The sequence below is a fragment of the Sarcophilus harrisii genome, chromosome 4 (genome assembly GCF_902635505.1).
Source record: "Sarcophilus harrisii chromosome 4, mSarHar1.11, whole genome shotgun sequence".
In the NCBI taxonomy this organism is placed as follows: Eukaryota; Metazoa; Chordata; class Mammalia; order Dasyuromorphia; family Dasyuridae; genus Sarcophilus; species Sarcophilus harrisii.
This window is the reverse complement of record NC_045429.1, coordinates 299313612-299326464: the sequence shown is the minus strand read 5'-3', so window position 1 is coordinate 299326464 and position 12853 is coordinate 299313612. Positions and strand designations below refer to the sequence as shown.

Here is a 12853-nt window from a genome sequence, read left to right as displayed (position 1 = left end):
CTTGAACCAAATGGATCCATGGTTTGGTCTCGGGACTGAATGAGACTATCATCTTCAAGAATCCAGCAAACAATGACCTATATACAATGGTTCAGACTCAGGGGATAAACTGAGACAGGGGAGTCAGGGTGCTGAGAGTGGGAACGGGGCTCTGACAGGGTGGGATGTGCCTCCAGAGATGGGATGACCTAATGGGGGGAGGAACCGCGGAGATGGGGAGAGGCATCTTGATAAGATAGTATCTGACATTCCGATAGTTTGGGATGGGGAGAGGCATTCTGATATTCTAAAACATAAGATCTTTTATCCTTATCAAATATTCTGATAAAGAGGGAGGGGAGGTTTTGCAGGACTGAGTTTTGAGCTGATAATTATAAACTGAACCAGAACAATTAGAGAAACTGAGTCAGGACTGAATCAGGATAATTAGGGAAACTGAGTCAGGACAATGAAAGAGAACTGTGGCATAACACTATGATATTTATTTAAAACTTAAATAGGAAATAGAAAAAAAAGACAGAAAGAGGGGAAAAAAACATTCTCATGCACAGCAGAACATAAGGCAGTATTCAAAATATATAACAATTTCCACTTCAAAAAAGCATATATAATAATAGACATACACATAATAATAGAAGACATTATATTCAGCATTGTCCTTCTTTTCTTTGCTTCCTTGAAGGTTTTCTTTTATTCTGTACTGTGCATGAGTTTGTTTGTTTGTTTTTTTAATAGGATTTTAGCAACTTTTATTAAACTAATATTCTTTTCCCCCCTTTTTTGAGGCACACTATTCACCAATGAAAGAGGCTACACGTTATGTCCTTTCATAGCTGGTGTAATTATTTTTCTTTATACAAAACTGCTTTTCTTTCATCTCCAAACTGCTCCATATGAAAAAGCTAAACCACAAAGAGAATTTTATCTGCAGAGATGAAGATTTTTAAAAATGTATTATATGGCGACGAAACATGTTAAGGTTAGGAGACCCACCAGATGAGAGGTGAAAATCAGAAAGGCTAGGATAACCTTGTTTGCACATCTTTTACCTTGGTGGTAGCAAGTCTCATAGTTTATAACCTTAGGTAGCAAATCTAAAGAGGTTTCTGCCAGGCCCAGGCTAAGAGTGTGTGTGTATATATATATATATATATATATATATATATATTTTTTTTTTTTTTTCCCTGAAAAAAAGCACAGGTCCAATATGAATCCCTACTGCTTATTGTCTCTTAGATTGTCCTCATAAGAAGTTCAAAACAATGTAAGTGCTTGTATACACATATATACTTACATTGTTGTTTTTCAGTCATTTTAGTCATGTCCTACTCTTCATGACCGTATTTAGGGTGCTCTTGATGAAAGTACTAAAATACCATTGTTGCCATTTCCTGGAAACCTATAAGGTGACCAGCTCACTTTATAGATAAGGAAACTAAGGCAAACAGGATTAAGTAATCTTTCCAGGATCACACAACTCATAAGTCTTTGAGCTCAGATTAGAACTCAGAAGATGAGTCTTCTTGACATAAGGCTCACTCTGCCATTTATCTGCCCTTATTCATACATATGTATATGTGCATATGCACATATGTGTATACAAAGAGAGAGAAATAATAACATTATTTATTTGACACCTGAAGATTTATGAAGTGACTTACAAATATTATCTCATTTTATCTTCAAAACAACTCTGGGAGATACATATTATTGTCATTGATTTTATGGGAGCAGGTAGAGGTTAAGTCACACAACTGATCAATGTCTGAAGTCACATTTTAACTCATGAATTTTTGACTCAAGATCTAGCACTCTATTCATTGTCTTATCTGGCTGTCTCTAGAAAGAGATATACAGAAATGAGAGAGAGAGAGACAAAAAATTAGAGGCACCGAGAAAAGGAAGGAGAGAGGCTTTATCACCACTTTCCCAAATTATTGAAATAGCCTCCTAAATGGTGTTCCAGCTTCAACAGAATCAGAGGTGGGAAGTTGCTTTGCATTTCTTGAAAGGAAGACCTAAGAGAAAATGAACTTTTTAAATTAAAGATGCTTGAAGAATCTTATCTATATTTGTGTAGCATTCACTTTGGTAGGTTGGATTTCCAGACAGCAGCTGCTATCTTGGATTCTGTAGGCAATTCTGTAGATCTGCACTAGTAACATTATAAGTCATTATTACCCTCCTACCCTTTACCCATTGATGAGTTCATATTAACAATAATTCCAATAGATGTAGTTGGGTCAAAGTAGTGGCATTTGCTAAGATTGTATAATGGAGTTAGACACTATTAATGTCTGAGGTAGACAAAAGTCTTACATTTAAAGTACTAACATTTAAATAACTGGTTATAGGGTCTGGAATTTATTAATGGTAGAGATTTTTGGAAATATGATATCTTTCTCAAATTTTTCACTTAATTTTAATGGAGCCTTTCCTTTAAACAAAATGCAAAAAACGATCTTTCAATGTTTCTTCTAGTATTTCAATTCATGGTATTTAGAATAGGATTATGTGGTGTAGTGAGAAACAATGTAGTGGAAAGGGAGATGCTCTTAAATATAAGAAGAACTAGTTTCATATCATATCTCTAGCACATAATGGCTATGTGACCCTAGGCAAGTCAACCTAACCTTTTACCAGAGAACTAGCTCTTTTAAAAAATATATAGTATTTTTAACACTATACATGCAAATGTATAGTATTAAATGTAAATTATATTGTAATTACATATAAAGATTTAATATTCATTTTTTTTTTAAATTTTGAGTTCCAAATGTTCTTCCTCTCTCCTTTTCCTCTCTCCTCCCTGAGATAACAATCAGCATTTCAACATAAGTTTATATATATATATATACACACACAATTATGTAAAACATATTTCTATTTTTTAGTCATGTTATAAATGATTCCTATAAAAATAAAGTAAAAAGTAATACATTTCTAATCTGCATTCAGATTCCATCAGTTTTTTCTCTGGATGTGGATAGCATTTTTCATCACGAGTCCAGGCAAAACTGGACAACAAAACGGCTGTTAACTTATATTGATAGAGGATATTCTTTAGAAGCAGTGAATGAAAGAAAGGAAGGAAGGAAAGGAAGGAGGGAGGGAGGAAAGGAGGGAGGGAGGGAGGAAGAGAAAGAAAGGAAATGAAAGAAGTAAAACAAAATAGTATCTAAATGCTTATCACCTGATCAATTGAGAACTAAATTTGTCTTAGGTTTCCAAATTGACATGTGTTTCTTAAAAATATAATATGTCCCAGACACAGTGTGAGGTACTGGGAATACAAGGGTGAAAAGACACAATCCTTGAGAATTACAGACTAATTGGAAGGATACATGGTAAAATTAGGATAAGCACCAGGAACAGGTCCCCAGAGGAATTGTTATAAGAAATGGGAAAGGGAGAATATTTTCTACCAGGAAGAGCAGGGAAGTCTTCTTCAGAGAAAGAACTCTTGAAATGGAGAAGAAAGAAAAGTATTTCAAGGTAGAGATGGGGCAATGATCTACATAGTGTCTTGATTTAGCAGCCCGAGAGTAAGTGATTGAGAGTAATTGTTTCCGGGGTTCTGTATATGTCACTTATTCATGTTTATTCTTTTCATAGGTCAATTTTTTCATCTTCCTGAAAATTCTCAGATTGCTCATATCTAAGCTTAAAGCCCATCAAATGTGCTTCAGTGATTATAAATACAGGTAAGTGGACAAAGAAGTCTGTTGATGTAGATAAGAATCTATATTCTTAAGTTGTCAGGCATAATATATTGGTTTTAAACCAATATAGCATCCAAAGCTTTCTAGAACAGGATATTTCAGGAAAGGAATAATCATAATTATAACTGACATTTATATATCACTTTAATCTCTACAAAGCACTCTATATATATTATCCCATTTGATCTTTACAATAACCCAGTGAGTTAAGTATTAAAGATATTATCTTCATGACAGTTGTCACAGTGAATAGAATGCTTTTCCTGGAGTCAGGAAGATCTGAGTTCAAATCCAAGTTCAGATAATTGTGTGATCCTAGGCAAATCAACTTTTATCTGCCTCAGCTTTCTCAAATGCAAAATGAAAAGAAAAATCATAGCATTTACCTTATAGTGTTGTGAGGATCAAATAAGAGGGAAACCATATACATGACTGTAACAATGTAAATTCAAATAACAATAAAATGAAGTCAAATGTTATATAATCATTCTGACCAATTGACCCCCCAAAAGAATTAAGGAACTCATTCCCTTCTTTTTTTTTTTTTGTAGAAATGGAATATTATAATCTGTAGGTGTAGAATGTTGTCCCAGTGTCAGAAATAGAGGCTATGCATGCCTGTTTTGCTTAACTACTTTTCTTTGATAGAAGGAAAGGCTCACTAAATTAGGATGGGATGTGAATGATGCAAATATATCTGGAAATGATTAGAATATAAAAAGAAAAGGCAGTAATAAAACTTTAAAAAGTAACAGAAGTGGAGCCAAGATGGCAAAGAAAAGGTAGTGGTTCTCCTGACCTTTCCCCCAAACCCCTCTGAATACCTTTAAGAATAATGCCATAAAGCCATTCTTGGAGTAGCAGAACCCCCCCCCCCCCAAATGGAGTAAAATAATTTTCGAGCCAAAGACAACTTACAAGGTTGGCAGGAAAGGTCTGTTGCACCTGGATGAGAGTGGAGCATAGTCCAGTGCAGGTTGCATCAGTACAGAGCAGGACCCAGCAAATCAGGAGCAGGACTTGGGAGGTATTGAATCAGTAGTGGCAGTATCTGTTTCCAGAGCTCTCAGTCCACAGATGATAAGGATGTTGAACAACTGATCAGAAGGAAATTATAAGGATCTTTTTGCTGGCACTGGGGGCAGAACTCAATGCCCAAACTCAAATCTAGGTCATACTCTTGAGTAGCAATCCCAGGGTGAGGAGGAGCTCTATTGTAATGGCAGTGGAGTAGGGATCTTCATCACAGTTTCAGAACAGAAATTAGTGTTTGTGGTCACTCAAAAGACCAGAGCACTAGCCAGGAGAGTAGTAAAAGCACATCTGTTTAGATTATAGCATTTTGAAAGAAATGGAAACTTATAAGTCTCTAGAAGTATCTCTGAAAGCAACTGTGCAAATTCTCTGAAGCTTGGGGCAGTGTACTCTCCATCCTAAAAGCAGATCTTTGCTTTAAAAAAGAATTAAAAGTTAAGAAATAGGCTGAGAAAATGAACAAACAACAGAAAAAAAAAATCTGACCATAAAATGTTACAATAATGACAAAGCAGATCAAAACATCTACTGAGATGATAACAAAGTTGAAGCTCCAACATCCAAAGCCTCCAAGAAAAATAGGAACTGATCTCAGGCCATGGAAGAGCTCAAAAAGGATTTTCAAAATAAAATAAGAGAAATAGAAGAAAAATTGGGAAGACACATGAGAGTAATACAAGAAAAATCATGAAAAAAAGAGTCAATAGCTTAGTAAAGGACACACACACACACACACACACACACTCACATACACACACACACATACATACTGATGAAAATAATACCTTACAACAAAATATACCAAATGGTCAAAGAGGCACAAAAATTCCCTGAAGAAAAAAATTTTTTAAAAGTAGAATTCCCCAAATGGTAAAGGAGGTAAATAGAAGCTTATGACTTTATAAGAAATCAAGAAACAATAAAAACCAAAAGAAAGAAAAATTGACCTGGAAAATAGATCCAGGAGAGTTAATTTTAAAATTATTGGACTGGCTGAAAGCCATGATTGGGAAAAAAAAAAAAAAGCCTAGATATCATCTTTCAAGAAATTAGCAAGGAAAACTGCCCTGATATTCTAGAATCAGAGGGCAAAATAAAAACTGAAAGGATCCACCAAGTACCTCCTGAAAAAGATCCCAAAATGAAAGCCTTCAGGAATAGTATAGCTAAATTCCAGAGCCCTTAGGTTAAGCAGATAATCTTGCAAGCATTCAGAAGGAAACAATTTAAATATAAAACCCCAATCAGGCAACACAAAATTTAGCAGCTTCTACATAAAAAGATCTGATGGTTTGAAATATTGTAGAAAACAAAGAAGTTAGGATAGTAACCAAGTTATCTCCTGCCCAGTAAAATTGAATATAATTCTTCAGGGCAAGTGGGAAGATGGAGGGAAGGGAGGAATAGATATTTAATGACATAGAGAACTTTTAAGCATTATTGATGAAAAGACTGAGATGAATAGAAAATTTGACTTTTCAGTACAAAATTCAAGTGAAGCATAAGAAGATTTCTCTCAAAATAAAAATTGGAATCACATGTATCTTCTCACCAGGAAGCCAGAAGAAGACTATCTCAATTCTCCCAGGCCCTCAGGCCCCCTCTGTCATTAATATAAGCATGAAATAAAAAGAGTCTTATGCAAATGACCCAGGCTTGAATACAGAATTACATATTGAAACCTTTGTAAATCAAAAGTGTTCTGCTCAGTTTCCTCTAATCATTTGTCACTTTAATGACATTTTCTAGATATCTACATACACCATACAAACTAGTCCTTAGTCTCCAAGGAGAATAGAATAAACAATAGAAAAAAAAAGGACCTTATTAATTCTCCCCTCAAAAAGAGAACCATCTATTCTTTAGGAGAAGAGATAAGAAACTGATTCAGATTGTAAAGTATTTGAGCCTTCAACACAATTGTAAATTTTCAAGTAAAGGTTACATAATAGCTTGTTAGATACATTATAGAGAGCATGAAGCCTTTATTGTTAGTCCCTTCTAATCTAGATCTATGTTCATAGAATTGATGCAGTACTAGTGGTAGAGAATTGAGGTGGGGAATCCCCTCTGGTTCGAAAAGTAGATCCAATGCGAAAGAATTTACAAACCTGAAATCTGAATGGCAAAAGGGATTTTTATTGTTGGCACTGAGAAGCCAGCTTTGCTAGGAAGACAGATTTCTCAGTGGGTAAGGTCCTGTCAGAAAAAATGGAAAAGGTTAACACTGAGAAGAGACTATCTTTACAGTGGGCAAGACTCCTGGCAGGCTGCTGTGCCAAAAAGAGAGGTTCTTTGGCAAAGCATAATCCTGTTTCAGACTTTTGTAGAAATTTGTAGTTCAGAATTATCTGAATTCCAGACAAGAATAAGTATTAGCCATCTGAGGCTTGGGCTTTTGGATTTTTCAATTCAAAATTGAATGAGAATCCCTTAATGTTGTCAATGCCCCCAGGCCCGAGATCTCCAACTGAATGAAACCACTAGTGTTGTCCTGAACTAATTTTCAACTCAATAGAGGGTACAACTAGTCCCTGGGAAGATTTCCAACTGAATGAAACTACTTATCTTGATTCCCTGAGGGCGGGTCTCTCCCAGAGGACAATTTCTCAGAGTTTACCCCCATTGTTCCCCCCCAAAAGTCAGGAGGACACAATTTGCATCATTTCCCCCCCTTAAGCAGTCCCCCCAAATTCATTTGGGGTAAAGGAGCAAAGGTCTCATCTTCTGTAATTACTTCAAGTTGACAAGGGTTGTAAAGATGTCCCTAAGTTCACTGGGAGATCAGGCAAGGAGGGGAAGACAACAGCAGTGGCTTCTAAAGGGTATTGTGTGTCCTAGTCAGTCATCCCATGATCTCCCATACTGAAGGACCAATTGAAAACTGAGTAGGGGATGATATTGTTGGATCTCAACTCCACATAAATTGCCTTGGCAGTCAAGTGGAGAATGGATTGAATTGGGAGAGACTTCATACAGAGAGAGTAATTAGAATATTATTTCAGTAATTTATGGAGGAGATAGTGAGGTCTAAATTGATGATAACTTTCTAAGTAGGGAGAAGAGAAACTATGTGAGAAATGTTATAATCAGCATAGTCCTTCTATATTGCCAGAGGCAAGGAAATATCTTTTTTCCAAATGATTCCCAAATGCATAGGTGTGGATTGAGGGGAGCTATAGTTTTGTTAGATAATTCTGTTTATATGTGCTACCAAGTAGTAGCAATACTAAGTTAATGGGAGTTTGAAAAGAAATGTCCCCTACAGCCTCTCAAAAGAAGATGCCTCATGTCATGTCTGTATTTTGATATGATAGCTGCCACAGATTGAAATGTTTAATTATAAATTGAATTTTGAGATAAGTTTCACAGTTACAATGTGTGAAAAATATTTCACATGATGTGAGCTTCTAAATTTTTTTTTTTTTTGGAGAAAATATTCACAACTTTCTTCTTTGTTTCAAGTTACCTTTTGAACAGTAAATTCTTTTTACTTTGATAAAAGATAAAATCATATAGAAATAGGAAAAAAAAAACTTCACCAATCACCACTTGAAAGAGATCCTGTGAGGAAAACTTTCAAGGATATCATAGTCAAATTCCAAAACCCCCAGCTCAAGGAGAAAACATCATGTGCAATACGAAAAAAACAAACCAAAAAAACCAATTCAAATACTGCAGAGCCACACTTAGAATCACATAAGACCTAGCAGCAGCCACTTGGAGCACTATCAAAGAGCAAAAGAAGTGGGGTTGAAGACAAGAATATCATAACCAAAAAAGTTAAGCATAATCTAGAATGAAAAAAAATTATTCAATGAATTGTAGACTTTCAGGATTTTGTTACAAAAAGAGCTGAACTTAATAGGAAATCTGGCATGCAAGATCCAAGGGAAATATAAGGTAAACATCAAAGACTAATTACAAGGAATTCAATAAGGACAAATAGTTTATGTTTAAACATGGAAATGTAAACCACATATCTAAACCACATATCATTAGTAACTGGATAGTTTAAAAGAAAGATTGGGGTAGAGCTGAGAATGATGTGATTCTAAAAAGCAAAACTAGAAAACCCGAGGATGGGCTAGTAGTTCTGGAACCCTACTCTCATTGGGAATGCATATATATATATATATATATACACACATACACACACACATATATCTAGAAGGGTATAACTTCTAAATTCAGAAAAAAATAAGAGGGTAAGAGGATAGGGAGGGGGAAGAGGCTAAGAGGAATTTTCAGAGGGAATCATATTCACATCAGATCAAGATTAAAGAAAGAATAATTTAAAAGGATATATAGAAGGCAATAAGAGAATAAAAATCTTCTAAAATTATAAAGAAATAAGAAGGTGAGGGAATAGAATGGTAGAGTTATAGAAGGGTATGTAGATTAATGGTAAGGGGATAAGGGTAAAAGGATAGGATAATGGAAAAATTCTTGGTAGGGAGGCTAGGTTAAGTAATAGGAGGGCAATGTAGTAGGGAGAAGTGAAGCAGAGGAATAAGGAGGGATAGAAAACAAGACACATAATAATAAAAATCCTGAGTAGAATTTATTAAGTAAAAAAGGCAGGGCTAATAATCATGACTTCAGATAAAGTTAAAATAGATTTAATCAAAAGAGGAAAATAGAGAAACTATATATCAGTTATTTCAATCAATATTATTTTAGATTATTAAAAAAAAACTAGACAGTATGAGGTTGGAATATTGCCGTGGTATAGGAAATGATGAGTTAGTGGATTTAGAAAAATATGAAAAGACTTATGAAAAATGACGTTATCCATCTTCAGAGAAACAAAAGACCAATAAGCATAGTATGGTCTTACATAGATGAATGTATATGTGTATGATTATAGATATCTATGTATGTGTATGTATATATACATATACATATATATATATATTTATTTAAAAAATTGTGCTTAATTGTAGCTTTCTTGGGTCAAGGGGAGGGAAGAATAATGTAAAAAGTACACAGCAGAGAACAAAAGGAAACCTACAAGGAAGCAAAGAAAAAATGGACAGCTCTGAACACAATGTATAAAATTTATTATATAGGTTTTCTTGAGATGGAAATTTATTGCTTCATATTTTGAATACTCTCATATTCTGCTGTACATATGACAATGTCTTTTTTCCCTATTTTGTATTTGCTTTAAATTAATTAATTAATTTTAAAAAATCACATATCTTTATTACAAAACTTCCAACCACTCCCTTAGTTCTAGAAGTACCATTTGCTAAAAAAGTGATTTATAACTGGTGAGGAGAAGAACTCTTACAATGTAAATTAAATGTCTGACTTACCTATATTTTATCCCTTAAGGAAAAAAAAAGCCAAATACCAGATAAAGAATACTTGGGGAAATTCCTGAGCTGAGTGGCATGCTGACAATAAATGTCTTGTAATTTTCTCCCTCTTCTTTCCACCAGGAGTAATGAACAAAATTTTAGAAAAGGGTATAGTTAAGAGAAGATATAGTGTAGCAGCAACTGGTTTGGATAATTACAATATGGAACTCAATCAGTATGCCTCCAATTTACTGATTTGCCATTTCTGAATATTACTGTATTTAAGTTACTTTTTTTTTTTTTTACAATTTTTAGGTTGGCAAGATCCACACTGGTCCTTATTCCTTTGCTGGGTGTATATGAGGTAATCTGCTCCTTTATCACCGATGAACAAGTTGAAGATTTTTCAAGACATATAAGACTCTTCATTCAGTTAACAATGAGCTCCTTCCATGTAAGTAGGCTTATGAATTGAAATGGCTCAACTTTGAGAAAATAAAAGTGATCTTTATTTAAATGGAGGCATTTAGGTGGTAGAGAAGATAGAATATTGAATTTACAGTTAAGAATTGAGTTTAAATCCAGCCTCAGGCACTTAATAGCTAAGCAATGCTTAGGCTGGACATGTTACTTAATTTGTCTGCCTGAGTTTCCTCAGCTGTAAAATGGGGATAATAACAGTACCTACTTCCAGGTTTGTTGTGAAGATCAAATTAACACTCAGTACAGTAGACACTATATAAATACTTATTCCCACCTCTGTCTTCTTTTTCCCTTAACTTCCCCCCACCCCTCCCATCAAACCTAATATGAAAAATCTAAAGATTCTTGATATTGGGGCAGTTAGATGGTGCAGTTGATAGATTACCATTCCTGAAGTCAGAAGGACCTGAGTTCAAATCTGGTCTCAAACACTTAACAGCTATGTGTGAGACCCTTAACCCCAATTATGCCACCCCTTGTCCCCTCATACATACACACAAATAAAAGTTTAAAAAAAAAAAGAAGTACTAGAAGATAAAGCTGGAAAGATAGAGTTGTTGCAGATTAAGGCTCTACTTCAGCCAATAACCATTAAATCTCTTGATTCTGGCAAAGATTAGATTTTAGGTTAGATCTATCCATTTCTACTTGACACCAGAAACTATGCTGTCTGTGGGCATGCCTATTTAGTCTTTGTTATTTCTTCATTCTGTAGACATCATATTAGGGTTTTTATTATTTGTATGAGTTTGTGTGACTCCTCATCTTGTGCTCCTTTTATAAAGTGCGTAGTTTTACCAAATGAACATCATTCAAAACTCTGAGCTATTTATGACTTTAAAACAGGAGATAGAATAAGGAATGGGGATCTCTTGAACTAGCATCCATAATTTTTAGTTAAGGCAGAAAAAAGTGGTAACTAGAAACAGAAGGCATTTGATGCACTTGAGATAAGACCTCAATTCAAGGTCACATTGAGGTTAAATCTAAAATTGTGACTATCTTAAATCAGGGACAGAAACAGGAGACACAAAACTACCTAAACTAGTATTCAACAAAGTCAAAAAATAGTACAGGGGACAAATTAAGAGAAGTTAGTAGTAGGAATTGGTTCCTACCATTCAGAGCTAATGTTGCCTGAACAACTAAGGCCTGAAGCTCTGTTGTAGTTCAGGTAGTATTGACCTTTTGCTAAATTGAAAATTTGAGCAGAAATAAATTATTTAATATCATTTGGTTTTCATTATAAAAACAGGTGAAATCTATTTAAACCTGTAAAGTTCACACACAAATTGCTAAGGCAGAAAAGAATCTTTTTAGTATATAAGGACTAGTTTTTGGATCCTTGACTCTTTGGAGTCATCCTAACTCCCCTCAATCCTGTGTAACAGATGGATTAGTTCAATTGTTTCTTTACGTCCAACTCTTTGAGACCCTGTAAGTAGTTTTCTTGGCAAAGATATTGGACTGATTTGACATTTCCTTCTCCAGTGGAGTTAAAGGTTAAATACCTATTAGGGTTATACAACTAGTAAGTATCTGAAGTCATATTTGAATTCAGAATTTCCTGATTCTAGGACCACTGCTCTAATCCATTGAACTACCTGGCTGCACAACAGATGCAAAAGGGCACATAACATCTCCTTTTACTATATTAAAAACTCTGTTCTGTTTGAATTACTATTTTTCAGTGTCCTTCCTAAAATATGGTGTTCAGAATAGAAAAGAATACTTCCTTTGTGGACTGCCTCTAGTAGGAATATCATTGCTCTTATTCTAAGCATTCTGTTGCTGAAGCCTGAGATAGTTCCATTTTTCTTTTGGCTGCTATATTGTACCAATAATTCCTACTGTACATTGAAGAACCTTTATATATTTTTCCTTTGTCTAAATAGGTTCCTTGATTGCTATTTGATGACATGTAGGGCAGGCTGATCAGCTAGCCTCAGTTTCCTTATTATCTGTTTTCCAGATCTTTTTATGATTCTATATGATGCTCGGAACCAGATACCAACTGTCTTACAGGACATAGGAGGCCTGCCCCTCCTAGTTTTCTTTTAAACACATTCCCTTATCTCTTTATTCTTACTCAGTACATTGCTAAATTACCTAGAATTTGGAACCTCCCAGTTTGGCAATGTCTTTCTCCATATTCTGGCTCCTGGAGTTCTGAATGGCAGCTTTTCACTATGTTTTCCCTTACCCTGATCCAGCAGTATCTTAAAATATCAGAGCCCTCAGCGTCACTGAAAATCTGAAAGCTTTCTACTCTGGTGTTCTCATCAAAAATAAGAAGTCCTTTTTTGG

At 34.8% G+C, this 12853-nt stretch overlaps 1 protein-coding gene across 1 annotated transcript in view; it reads left to right on the top strand.

Annotated features, from left to right (window-relative positions):
- GLP2R (glucagon like peptide 2 receptor) overlaps window positions 1-12853 on the top strand; it is a gene marked incomplete at its 5' end in the record, with an annotated part of 80331 nt that overhangs the window by 46055 nt on the left and 21423 nt on the right. The window contains 2 exons of the mRNA XM_031965546.1: window positions 3616-3704; window positions 10379-10517. Of these exons, the coding sequence (XP_031821406.1) occupies window positions 3616-3704; window positions 10379-10517 (228 nt within the window). The remainder of the gene's footprint in view (window positions 1-3615; window positions 3705-10378; window positions 10518-12853) is intronic.